At 39.5% G+C, this 13,400-nt stretch overlaps 1 protein-coding gene across 2 annotated transcripts; it reads right to left on the bottom strand.

The window, feature by feature from the left end:
* Positions 1 to 314: 314 nt before the first annotated feature.
* On the bottom strand, positions 315 to 13,014 carry LOC108423490 (syndecan-1). Of its 2 annotated transcripts, none has more exons than XM_017690813.2 (5): positions 12,831 to 13,014; positions 4,345 to 4,432; positions 3,382 to 4,037; positions 2,944 to 3,073; positions 315 to 2,217 (listed from the first exon to the last, which is right to left on the bottom strand). In XM_017690813.2, exons 1-5 carry the CDS (start codon positions 12,894 to 12,896, stop codon positions 2,051 to 2,053), a joined length of 1,107 nt encoding a protein of 368 aa, XP_017546302.1. In that variant the 5' UTR covers positions 12,897 to 13,014; the 3' UTR covers positions 315 to 2,050. The 2 variants fall into 2 exon arrangements, with proteins under 2 accessions (XP_017546302.1, XP_017546303.1); XM_017690814.2 differs by having other exon boundaries at positions 4,345 to 4,429.
* Between the last annotated feature and the right edge of the window lie 386 nt (positions 13,015 to 13,400).

Raw genomic sequence — 13,400 nt, 5'->3', positions numbered from 1 at the left:
GATAAGCTAACAAAAGGTACTTCTCTTTACGTTATGGTTTCTTATTGGAATAATAACCAAAGAGCATTCAGCCAAACATGAAGCAGGTCAGCATGTAAAAAAACAGACCTTAACATGGCTTATCTATGTTGAAATGAATGGCTCTGTAACTAAATATCAGTACAGCAAAAAGTAGTGCAACATAATACAAATGTTAATACAAAGACTTCCAGAAAGAAAGTTACAAGCCTCCTCTCATAAGAGTTTTCGCCTTTCACCAAAGATGACCCGGTTCACTTGTTCAACTGCAAAAGACTAGAAAAGTTCCACAAGGGTGAAAAAAAGGGATACCTTTTATTGAACATAGAAAAACAATAGCGCATAATAAATAGAGAGATTTGTACAAACAACGATGTGAGTAGGTCTGATTTTCTTTTGCACAGCAGCTAAACAAAAAGGCAGCTCCAAAGCGTGGCCATTCCGCAAAGACACATTGTCCAAGTTAAATCTGATGTGTGCTTACTTACACGTGCCACTTTCTCCTCCAACACATGGTCGAGCTAACCTGAGGCCCGATTTAAGGCACCTAAAGAGTCAAAACATCTCTCCATTTGTAAAGGTATCAACAAGAAATGAAAGAAATGTAGGGAAGTAAGAGATTAGCATTTACAAGAGCACAAAAACAGCTTAAAAAAAAAAAAAAAAAAAAAAAAAAATCCACAAATTTCATAATTTAATGACCTCTGTATGGAAATCATTTTTAATGCGCTCAGCTTGGTATATGGGGATCAATCTCTGGGTGACACATGGCCTTTCCTAATGAACACAGGACATTTTTTGGGGAGAGAGAAAAAAAAAAAAAAAAAACACACCACAACAAAGAAACACTTATTGGAAAGGCTCATTCTAGCCAAGCTGTCCTTTGATACCAGTAATAACTAAAAAACAGACAAACCAACCAGAAAAAAATAAAATAAAATAAAAACACACACACACACACCCATGTACACACTTACATGAATAGGCCTCAATTGACCTATTAATATACAGTAGCCATCTGCTATCTCAGTAAGGCTTTTAAACCATAGATTTGGTCCGGTGGCATCCAATACTGTACATAAAAAGAGCTGGATAAACATCTGTGACTGTACATCTCATTTATGGGAAAACATTGTCTACAGTGTATTCTGATATGATTCCAGGGATAGCAAGTATCAAAACTGATAATCAACATCCTTAGAAATAGAACATTTTAATGTAATATGTGCATCATGCCAGATTAACAACATTTTTGAACACCAATTTGCATCGTCATACAGACAGGCCATTTTTAAACTAAATACAAGTCAACAAAGGAAGGTGTGAGTGGGATTACGCCCCTTGTAAACCAGGCAACTCTTCATTCACACATGCAATTTCTGATCTACAACAGAGAAACACCACATGAGGGGAAAAAAAAAAAAAAAGTTCAGCAAGCGAGCCCAGGGCAAAGAATAAAAACTGATTATGATCCAAGCAAAGAATGTGACTCATGATTGTAATTCAGAATTGTGATGTTTGCATGTGAAAAAAGTGCATGCCATTTTCTCTGTCCCTATGGCAACTATCAGTTACCAAGGCAACAAACTGGTTGAGTAGGTGAGGGCTGCATGGCCGTTGCTCTTGCTACTGCACACAGTGTGTACTTCAGTTCCCTGTAATAGGAAATAAGGCACATCGGAAATGAAAAGCCATTTCACATTTGCTGGGGTTTCCCCCAATTGGCAGAGGGCAGGCCCAACCCTAAGAAAAAACAGTTTCCCATAGTACTTCACTCATAAGGGGGTGGGGGCTCTTGAGGATACTCTCAGTCCACAGTGTGAGGATCCAAAACAAAAAAGAAACCCATACAAAACAAAAGTGAACCTTTCCTGAAGATCCGTCAACACTTCAAAACAAATCCGATCTACGTTGCACATCCAGCATGGATTTAAAACAAAGTGTCACCAAGCAAATGGAATCTGGTGAGTGAGGAAGTTTTAAGTGGCAGTCAAGCATAGAACAAGAGATGAGACCGTGTGTTTAACAGTCTTTATGCCAGGAACTCCTCCTGTGCCATTGGCCTCTGGTAGCCTCCATTAGGGTGTTTGTGCTCATCCAGCGAATAGCTGCCCTCATCTTTCTTCTTCATGCGGTAGACCATCAGAGCCACGAGCATGATGGCAAAAGCCAGGCCAACCAAGCCACCTGCGATGACACCTGTGAAGATGATGGGAAATCAGAAGTTCATTCAAATTATTCCTGCTTGAGGTTAAGGATTTTATACACAAATCAAGAAAATGAACAGCAGTTTTTGAAACATTAAAAAAAAGCAATTATGAAAAAAATCGGAGAGAAGATTATCTAAAAAGGGAATTGCACTGATTAACACCTCAGCATTAGCAAGTTATTGAGAGTGACTTGATGTGAAAGGGTTAATTGTAAAAAAACTTTACTGACTTTCACAATAGCAGTGATTGGAACCAGGAGTCATAAATGTTCTCAGTGCACGTGTAGCCGTTTTATTTGCTATGTACATTATCATTGAACAAGTATATATTTTATATGTAATGTGGATAATGATAAAATTGTGACATGTCTACTTTTGGTAATGGTTAACCTTACAGTGCCCTGCATGTAATGTTTTAGATGAATAAAACCCTGATGTCTGGTTCCTATCACTACAGTTGTGAACAATTCTGACACTGCAAATTACTCTACAATTTTACATCAAAGCATTCTGAATGACTTTGATTTAAGTATACAGAAATTCTGAAAAAAAGATCCCCCCTTTAAGACTACTACAAAATGGCAATAAACGTCTAAAGAGTAAACGAACTGACTCATGCATTATGAGTGCTAAAAGACACACAGGACATGTTTTGCTGGGGGCAAAAACCAAACTGTAATTGCCCTGGAATGAGACAGGTCTTAAGCAATACATACCTGCCAGGACCTCTGTTCTCTCCAGTAAACTCCCATCTTCAGATGAGGCACCCAGAGAAACCTCAGACTCAGGGCGATTTGCTCGTGAATTAGGTCTGATCTCATTTTCAAAATGAAAGTCATCACTGCCCTGTACAAAGAAAAGCCAGTGTAAGAACAGATGTCTAAACATTAATAAAGTAGTGACGCTTGCTTTTATGGGAATCCTATAACTTTACAAAATAAAATGCAAGTAAAAAGTAATTATATGTGCCATGGGTCACTTGCATATAGTGACAATACAATAGAAAAAAAGTTAGCAAGATTTTTTTTTTAATGATTAAGGATGTCTCAACATCCTTACCACATCATACCTGTGTTTAAAAGACTAATAATTTCATAGAACACATATGAGTTGCAACCTTCAGATATTTTAAGTTCAGTACTGTGTCCTCTTACCGGCATTTGTGTGTAAGCCTCACGGTTCACACCTGGAATCACGTTTTCCTCAATCAAGCCGCCATCAATGGTGGCCTGAACTGTTGTGGACTCCACAGTTTCACCTGAAGCTTCAGGATCTGCTACCTCTTTAGCTGACGTTGTGGTAAGAGGCAATATTGTGCTCTCCATGTCTGGAGCATCAGTTGATTGGTCAACGACTACGACTGGATCTGTCGCTCGATCTTCCTCCTTATCCAGCGCAACAAGCACTGTAGTTTCTTCTTCAACGTCAACAGGGGGAGTAGTGATAGAATGTTCTGTAGTTACAGGCACCACAGGCAGCTTCTCATCTGGAAGGGTGGTATTATCTTCTAGGTTTACATGATGGACTATTGGGGTTTCAGCACCAGATACATCTTTCATATGGGTAAGTGACTCGACAGAGGATGGAGACGGTGAGGTCTCTGGTATTTTGGTGGTGTGCAGCAGAGGAGCCTTGGTGGTGGGGCCTGCTGTTTCTACATCAGCTAGGGGGATGACCGTTGAGGACAGCTGGCTGGCTGTCGGTTCTGGAACTTTAACCGGAGCATCTGTGACCCAGGCTGTTTTTGTCGTATTGGTGATTGCTAGTGTTGACACCTCAGTAGTCATCAAGTCAATGGGAACTACAGAACCTGAAATTGGAAAGATCATGACATTAAGTAAAACATAAGGACCCCAACAATCAAACATTGTGCCATTATTTTATATAATTGTGCTTTTGCAGTGTCTACGATCACTGGTTAAGATGAGCCTTGTCATTTCAGAGAAGGTTTATGTATGAAACAGTCTTGACTAAACTCCATCTTAACATTATTGTTTTCAAACAAATCCAGCCATTTCACTGTGTCCACATATCACACTGCAGAAATAGTGCAGGCTAGCTACTTCTCTAGTCATAATTTATTAACATGGTGTAAGAGTAGAGACAGATTTTTGTACCTTCATCTCCTGAGCCTGACCCAGAGATCTCCAAGTCATCTCCTGATGCATCCTCATCCTCAGGTGGAGTAGCAGAGGAAGAGTACTGCTAAAAGAGAAGAACACACTATTTGTCAACTGTGCTGGTAACATATTGTATGTGTGTGTTCTAGTTCTGTAGGTCAATTAAGACTGAGCTAGTTGTCCAGTGGAGGATTAGATTTGTTTGTGTTTACCATGAATTCAGAAGCTATCGATCAGTTTTAGGAACCCATAGTATGATACAGAATAAGCTTTTTCATGTGACCTTGTACCACGAATAGCTAATGTTCCCATTTGGTTTCGGTGGAAACTGCAAGTGAAGAAATGAAAATGCTTAAATGCGAATTTGTTTCCATGAGCATAACTTCTTATAAGAAGTGTTTTCTGTAATGATGATATTTACTGGGGAAAAAAGTAGAGACACTGGACATATTTTCATCTCAGTGAAATCTCATCTCAGAAACATAATTTCCTGTTTGTCATAACTTCCGTAGCTTTCCCTGACTGCCCCATTACCTACTCGTATATTATTATTATTATTTCATTTATTTATTTTTTTTAACGTCGTATTACTTTCCTGTGGGAACTGTCACACAACAGATCGTTTGAGCACTTTTTTTTCCACATTTACAAAGACTTCAGCTTTCCCACCTCCTTCTCAGTCCAGCTCTAATTCTCCTGCTGGTGTTTGTTGTAAGGGGTATGTTAGGGAAATAGGTCATATAAAGATAAATTTATGCATAAAATGAATATTTTTCCAAAGGAAAAAAAATTGTAGGATTTCACAGCTTTTCGGTATCAATTTATTTGTTAAAGCTGAAAGGAAAAAACATTGTGTCTACACAAAATATTACCCACAATATTACCTTTCTGTTTTCATAGCCAAAAAAAACAAAAAACAACAAAAAAAACAAACAAACAAACAAAAAAAAACGCAATTTCTGGTAAACTCTTGAACAATAGAGATCAAAAGCTTGATTAAAATGGAGTGAATGCCCCAAGTCCTCTGTCCATGCAGTCCACACAGTCCCCTGGCCCTTTGACTTTATGACTCATTGCCCTGTGACCCCCAGCCCTATTTATGAATATGGGCTTGTGAAGGGACTCTACGGAGCCAGTCTATGTAAAGTGTTCTATCAGCAGTTGTTAGTAGTGAGGTGACTTCAACATTTTATATTAATATATAAAATACAAGACACTAAAGAACATGCTACTTTTGAGTTATTCAGAAAAATTCTGTTAAATCTCTTATGAATATCCATTAAATTACATAACCTGAAGGAAACCGTTTTGCTGAGCAAGATAAAGATGATTCATTAGTAAAAACTTAACTGTCACCTCATATTCAAAACAAGGAAGCTGCTCAGCAGCTTTAACTGAAGGTGAGAGGCAGTCACACAAAACACTGCAGGAAGCCAATAAGGAAGTTTAAAAATTCCAGTGAAGAGTGGGAGCATCAGTTCAAAATGATGTTATCATGAAAGTATTTGTAACAGGCTGATTATTTGTGCAAGAAAACTATACTCACTGTTATCAAGTATTGAAAAAAAAAAATCAAGCATCTAAACATGAAGGATGTTTAAAGAGCTGCTTGAGTTGAATCTTAACTGTATTAGTTGTTTAGCAGTAACAGCAGGACTGAGCTTTAGCAGGCCTCATGGCAGCAGCCACTGGCCTCAACAGGGCAAGCTATCACTTTTCACAACGCTTCAGCTCAATAGCCAATCACAATGGAGCACAGCAGTGCAGGATCATATTACAGCTGGAAAAAAGTGATTAGAGCTTTAGATGGCTTGGCTCCTCCAATAGGGTAAAAAAAGAAAAATATAAAAAGAAATCCTAAAGCTCCACTCCATTCTGAGGCTACCCACCACCATTCAACTTTAAGTCTCATTGAAACCTACTTTTGTCAGCTAACAGGTGCAGTCCAGAGCCATCAGCTGTAAAGATCAGCAGTACTCTTATGGCACAATTAAAGGAGAATGCCATTTTTCTAAATTATTTGAATAGGCAGAAATTAAGATGGAAAGTCAGAATTATTAGTGGTGATAGAAACAATCTGTCTGAAGAGTTTAAAGCATCTAAAAGCTACCTGATTTGATATGATATGAAATGATTGATTATGCTGCCTGATGCCAGAGTCATTTACAAGAGTTTTGAGGTTAGGTTTGGCCTACAATGTATTCTTAGAAATGTATTTACAGTGGACAGGAATATGCAACATGTTTTCTTTGAATTCTACTTTGCCTTACTTCTAATTCCAGATTTTTATTATTTTATCTATTTATCCATTATTTTATAATCATTGACATCATATATGAAGAATCTGAAGACCTGTTAGTCTGCATACAAGTACTCAATGGTGCATCTGTAATCAAAACACCAGCAAAGACATTCAGAGTATCTCAACAACTGAATTCTGAGAAATCATTGGATTGATTCGTCATATCGTGAGGAGTTGTGGTTGAATTTTTTTTCAATCCCTGGGCCTCTCGCTCCAAAATCACATTGTGCTGCTGTCCTATGATTAGAAGGAGGTTTAGTTGTAACTATCCTTAACATACTTTTTTCAGTTGAGGCCATTTGGCACGGCATGTTGTCCCAATACTGTATTTACAGAAAGCCAGTGTGGTATAGGCACATATATAGTATGCTGCATAGCTGAGAACCAGACAGGCATGTTTGGGCATGCAGACAACCTTTTCCATTACAATGACAGAAAAGAGGCCCATTAGAATTGCCACTTGATTACTAAACGGCTCAATTCATCACTAGATTTTCATTAACGGTGAGACCCACTCCTTTCAGTGCAAGCCATTTACCTACACAATATTTACTCCCAGACCTTCTATTCTGAATAGTAAACCAGGGTCTTCATAGCAACACAGTGGCACCTCAAAAGCATGGATATCTGACACCACTCGGTTAAACTACAGTAGACTGTGGTAATTCACTTGTTTACAGAGGTTTATGCTGTAGAAGAACTGTTGAGAGCATAAGGCAGCGTATAAATAGCCTAGTGCAAGCGAAGGCCACTGAACACTCACGTATGTGTGATATCCCACCTCCACACTCACACAGCCCCTCTCTTCCCTGGGTTAAGCAAGGGGCTTTTTTAAGGGATGAGAAAGGAGGTTGACATTTCACAAAATCTACTGATTTCCTGAGATCACTAAAGTTAGAAGACACTAAATGTTCTGCCAAGGGGACGAAACGAAGGGGTTTTCATGAATTAACCCAAAATACTGAAACACAGTGGAATATGCAAACACACTGCACAGTGAAACAGCTGTGCTGAAGAGTTGTTTGAAGCATAACGGCATACATGTTGGCATTCCAAAAGATATGGAAGTATTTTTGCCCTCCAACTTCCTCCCATACACAGGCGAGGTCAATGACTCGCTCTACAAAGGAAAACGTACTAACAGCACACACACCCACTTTGCTTGCTGCGGAAATACTTACACATTCAAATCTCCGAAGAAATATTCCTTTGGGCCCAATTCAAAATTAAAACGCTCTTCGCTGCCAATCAAAGAGTCCAAACCAGTCCTCTTTCGGACACAATCCCAGTGTGACTCTGGCTGCGTCTGGAAGCCTTCAGCCAACAAGTCAGACAGGAAGACGTTATCTTTCTCTGCTTGGTACGGTCAGCATCACTTTAATCCTCACTCTATGGCCATGACAGGGCCTCTATAAACACAGGTCTTTTGCAGGCAAGGCCTCAGAGAGAGTCCCTATCGGTTTATGTTGGAACACTTTTTCTCACAAAGTCTAGTCCCTTCACTCACTTAGCACATCCAAATCTGCCTCTTCTCCATCTGATTATTAAAAACACATCATTTGAAAGACAAGAGGCCTTATTTCAGGCTAAGAAAGATCAAGGTGTGTCTCACACTACACCAGGACATGCCCATGTAGCCTTCGACAATGTAATTTGAACAGGGTTTGGCCTTTCAGCTACTCTAAACAATGTTATGCTATTTAGAGGTTTCACAGTAAGCCACTAAATAGGCTTATTTGCATTGGCACTCAATGTAAAACCTATGAAAAAAAAAAAAAATCTCCAGGGTCTAATATCTTTGCTTCTAGGTCCCCTTTCATCCCATCCCCCCTCATTATCCCCACATAAACTGCTACAGCAGCAGACTCAGGTTCAAGGACTGCATTGACTGGCCTAAACACTGGCACCTCTGGAATGTGTCTTATCCGAGGGGGATTGACGTTATATTGAATACGCTGACAGGAGGCTTTCAGCACCTGCCCAGGTTGATGAGAAAAAAAGAAAAGAAAAAGAGAATGTAAAAAAAAAAAAAAAAAAAAAAAAAAAAAAAAAAAAAAAAAAAAAAATGAAAACGGCAAAGGAAAAAAGAAAATCACAGGCAGAAATTTAAAAAAGACAAAGGAGACACAAGCATGCAAGGGATGGAAGGAAGGGACAGAAGGAATGAAAGGAAGGAAGGAAGGAAAGAAAGATAGGCAGAACAAGAAAGACAGAATGAAAGACAGAAAACAGAGCCAAAAGAAAAAGTTTTGGTTGAGCACTTTTAGATGCCAACAGTGAGTAAGCAAGCACAGATATTTAGCAGACATTTAGTAGTGCACTAAACGTTGAGTGTCGTGACCCTTTCAAAAGCCAAATCTGACTTAAAAACCCATTGATGGGTTGATGATACCTGCGAAATGCCTCAAAAAAGACGAATACTTCACATCAAGCATGTTACGCACAATCACAAGTGGAGTTTACAGACATTGAGGTGATGGAGCATCTGTATATACCAATGTGTGCCAATTCCATCCCACAACTACCTCTACCTGACAAGTCTCAACTCTTTCAGGTAGTCAAGTGTCACTAGTGATCCAGGATAATGGCTGAAGAGAAGTGGAAAGCAGCATGATGTAATGCACACCTGTAAATGTCATGTAAGCTTAGGCCAGTGGCTCAGTGAATAGCAAACTGTGCTGCCAAGAAAACGTCTTACAACATGCTGGGTGTGATTCCGCAAACAGACATGCAAGTAAAGATGACTCGCATTCAAAGGCCATGCATCAACAATCATAATTTATGCTTTCTGTCATTTGACAAACAGGCTGAGACATATTGAGGTCTTGCATCTGATGCTGGGATTTTCCTCAAATAAGCATATGCCATAAAAGGTAAACTGCCCAAGACTGTTTTCAAGTGATCTTCATGGGAAGGGATTAAAATGCCGGCCCTGGGTGGCCACAGGTTTATGGACATCTTTCTCAATTTATCATTAATACTCACTAAATGAAAATATTTTTTAGCAATATGTAATAAACACATACACCAACTTGACTGGCAATACTGTGTTGTGTAATTCACTGAATTTTCTTTTATTTTCAGTTCTTGTTAAGGCACAAGGAATTTAAAAAATAAGCTACAAAAACAGGATTTGGTGTTTTTTTTTTCCCTTCAAAAAATGTTCTCATTTTTTCCATCTGAACAAATAATGAAACTATTGTGAAACCATCTCACAACCTTGTGTTAATAAATCATTTTCTATCCATGACGACTTCTGCTAGATGACTTATGATCTGCATTGAACACACATTTCCCAGATAACCTGCATTTGCAGTCAAGAAGCAGTCATTCACTGGTAGATGAGGATTAGCCCAATAAACAGGATTAGCAATCAGGTATCTGAAAAGAAAGACTGTTAATTGATGACTTCAATAGTGGGTAGATAGATAGGCCTCTCCAAAGGAAGTGTGAAAACAGTTCTGTTGATCCATTCACATTTCATCAGGAAGCGGTGCCGTCAGACTGCTTCAGTTGTTATGTTAATGAAACAAGACGAGATTACGCAGATCCACATCTTGGGGGTTGAGGACGGGGAGGGCAGGGGGTGGGGATGGTTGTAAGGATCTCCTGAACTGCCCTTAAGCAAATATTGCAGGGAGTGTCATGGTAGTCAAATTTTGTTCTTCTTAAACAGAAAAACAAAAAATTCCTCCACAGAGAAAGCTGCACTAAGAACTACCTACACGCTTAGACAAAAAGCTCTCAGACATTAGCTCAGTGAGTAAGGGAAGATGACACAGCCATGTGAACAAGACTGTAGTCAAAGCAATTATTCTGTTATGACAGCAACCACAGCAAATCCACAACACATTGCCAGCCATTCAATCACCTTTTGACAAAAAATGCGTGAATATGGTGTTGAGTACATAAATACACACATAGAATCTTGAAACAAGTTCAGGAGAGAAGCATAATAGCAAAATTACTGCATAATTTAATTGTAAAGATGCAAACCAAGTCACGTAGAATGTGTTGATGTGAAATAATACACTGTAGAGAACCTTACAGATGTGAATTTTGTTTCCAACGGTGGTAATAAGAACCAGATCACATGTTTTCCACACAAATACAGCAATTTTATTTGCTATCTGAAATGATCGGTGAACGTTTATATCATTTTCTGATGTTTTACAAGCAATGTGGTGAGTAATGGTTAAATACTGGTAAGTCTGGAAAAAAATTCTTTATCTGAAAACTGTTATAAAACAATATCCCAGGCATCAAATAAGACTCATAAACCTTGTGTGTAACAACTTGCCAGTGGCACTGAACTCTCTGGATGTCTGGTTCTTATAAAACACTGTTGTGCACACTTCTGACTCACATTTCTCTAGATCTGCATCTTTCATCAGAAACCATTATCAATGCCCTTGCTTACATCTAAATGATCTGATTATGAAGACATTTTGCAAAACTTCTGGGATATCTCATCAGTATAGGTTTATTTGAGTGCAGCAAGGAAGAGGTAGGTTTAGATTCATCACAATGGTTCTCACTTTCCCATCCAGGTTGTGTTTTTGCACCAATTATGCAGGCCAAGAGATCAATTTGGGACTGGACAATGCATGGCACCATGGAATGACTGGAAAAAGAGCCATTAGTTAAAATCCGTAGTTAAAGAAACCAATTTGATCTCTCAGATGTTCCCTCTTGTTATCAGAACACTAATAGAAAAACATTTTTAAAAGGCAGTGGCTTTCAAAGTCAATACTAGAGAGGCTTGAAAACCAAACACAAGTGGACACGACAGACATGGGTAACTAATGGCTGGAATAATGGCCCGACTAACTGGGTGTGTTCAGTTTGCCTTTACAGTTCTGCATGTTTGCTGGCAGATAGCACCTGGTGCCATACTTGGTGTTAAAACGCACAGCACACAGCTACTGTACGTCACGATAGCCTAGCTGAACTCAGACTTCAGGAAATGGCCTGTAAAACAGGAGATGAAGGCTAGTTCCTGTTTTTCCCAGACAAGTACACCATATACCTTCTCCTCTGCATTGCAGACTAAATTACAGAAAGCAGAGGTGGGCAGGCCAAAAAAAAAAAAAGAATGACTTGGCCAAAGACTTCACAATGATGGGCTTCTTGAATTGCTGTATGGTAACTAAAGTAAGAACCCAACCAAATTTGTCTCCAAATCTATACATAGTGCCTGGCTCTTCCCACAAAAATGTGTGTACCATAATTACGTTCCCCTGCAACTATGATAGGATGGTATGTAGCAGAGCTATTTGTACAAATGTGAATGCAGTCAGCACAAACTAAAAGCTTGTTTGCGCATTATATCTTGGAGTTAAGAGCTGGAACAGACTTGGAGTCTGGGATAATTAAGGCCTGGCCGAAAGTACAACTATCAATAAATGGCCTCAAGCCGCACAAACTTTCCACTTCAGCATTCCTGACCTGGCAGTCATTTGGGAACGCTTGCAAGGTGAGAGACGTGACTCCTCACTAGTTGTGGAAAGGAACTTGGAAATCAGTCAGATCAAAACTTTCACTCTGAAACAGCATCTCAGGCATTCCCATGGAGATCTGTGATCCCAGTAGCATTCAGCAGGCCCACGCATATAAGCTATGGAGGCACACACATGTACACAGCAAAGTGGCTGGAGGAACAAGAAGGTTGTGTGAGATCTATGGGGGAGGTCAACATGGCATGCGTTTTAGGATAAGAGGCATTATAAAACAAAAGTGATACAAGTTGAAACGAGTTTGAAGAAAGTCACAGATTTTTGTGGAGTAGGGCCTTCTGCTAACTGATCCAGCCCGATGATAAGCTGTACCATACTAGGTAGACTAAGCAAGTTTGGATCATCTGTGCTGGGTAAAATGGGAATGTTTAGTCTACGATTAAAAAAAAATACCCATCACTAAGACATTGGAACTACACGCTGGCTAAAGCACTCCAGTTGTGTTTAGAATAAGAAACATGATAAAACCTGACATTTCTGGGTACAAAAACAGAATAGCAATCGTTATTTCAAGCACACAGTAATCGAGCTGCTTCAAGCTTTCTTTGTGGAGAAAAAAAATCAGTTTTATCCCCAGCGTCTCAGAAACACACCAGACTAGGCTATCGATCGCTATCATTCAGACCATTCTGACTGACTGAGGCCAAAATGTGTATCAGACTCACCGACTGAGCAGCAGGTATCCACAAGCAGAGGCACACAAGGAGCGAGACTATGGACTCAATCCTCATTTTCAAGCAGCAGGAACCGACCGGCGTCGTTACAGGTTGATTTCACACGACTTTAAATGTGCTGCAGACGCCAACAAACCGTCCAGCTCCGCCAACTGTATGAAAGACCGCCGGTAGAGGCTCATAAGGAGAGACTCGGTGAAAAGACTGGAGGCTCCGCCCTCCTCCACGGTTGGGCCAAGGTGAGTTCAGGCTCCGCCCAAACACCAAATTTGGTCACTTCCCCCAGCAGGCACGCCAACTCGGACTCTGACGTAATAGTGCAAATGAAGGATTTCATTACAAACCGCATTATTAAATAAATACATTAAAAAAACGCGTCCAAGAGCAAACACTTTTTCTTGACACACTCTTTAAGAAATGCAGTTTACACAAGGAAGGTCAGTGCTATTTTATGATTAATACCACTATAATAAGAGAAATTGACTTTTTTTAAAACATGTTTTACGTCATAGGACTGCTGTTGTTTTTACAAATACGTTATATCCAAAACTGTAGTGGAGG

The sequence above is a fragment of the Pygocentrus nattereri genome, chromosome 10, assembly GCF_015220715.1.
Source record: "Pygocentrus nattereri isolate fPygNat1 chromosome 10, fPygNat1.pri, whole genome shotgun sequence".
NCBI lineage: Eukaryota > Metazoa > Chordata > Actinopteri > Characiformes > Serrasalmidae > Pygocentrus > Pygocentrus nattereri.
This window is presented reverse-complemented; position numbering and strand designations above follow the sequence as displayed.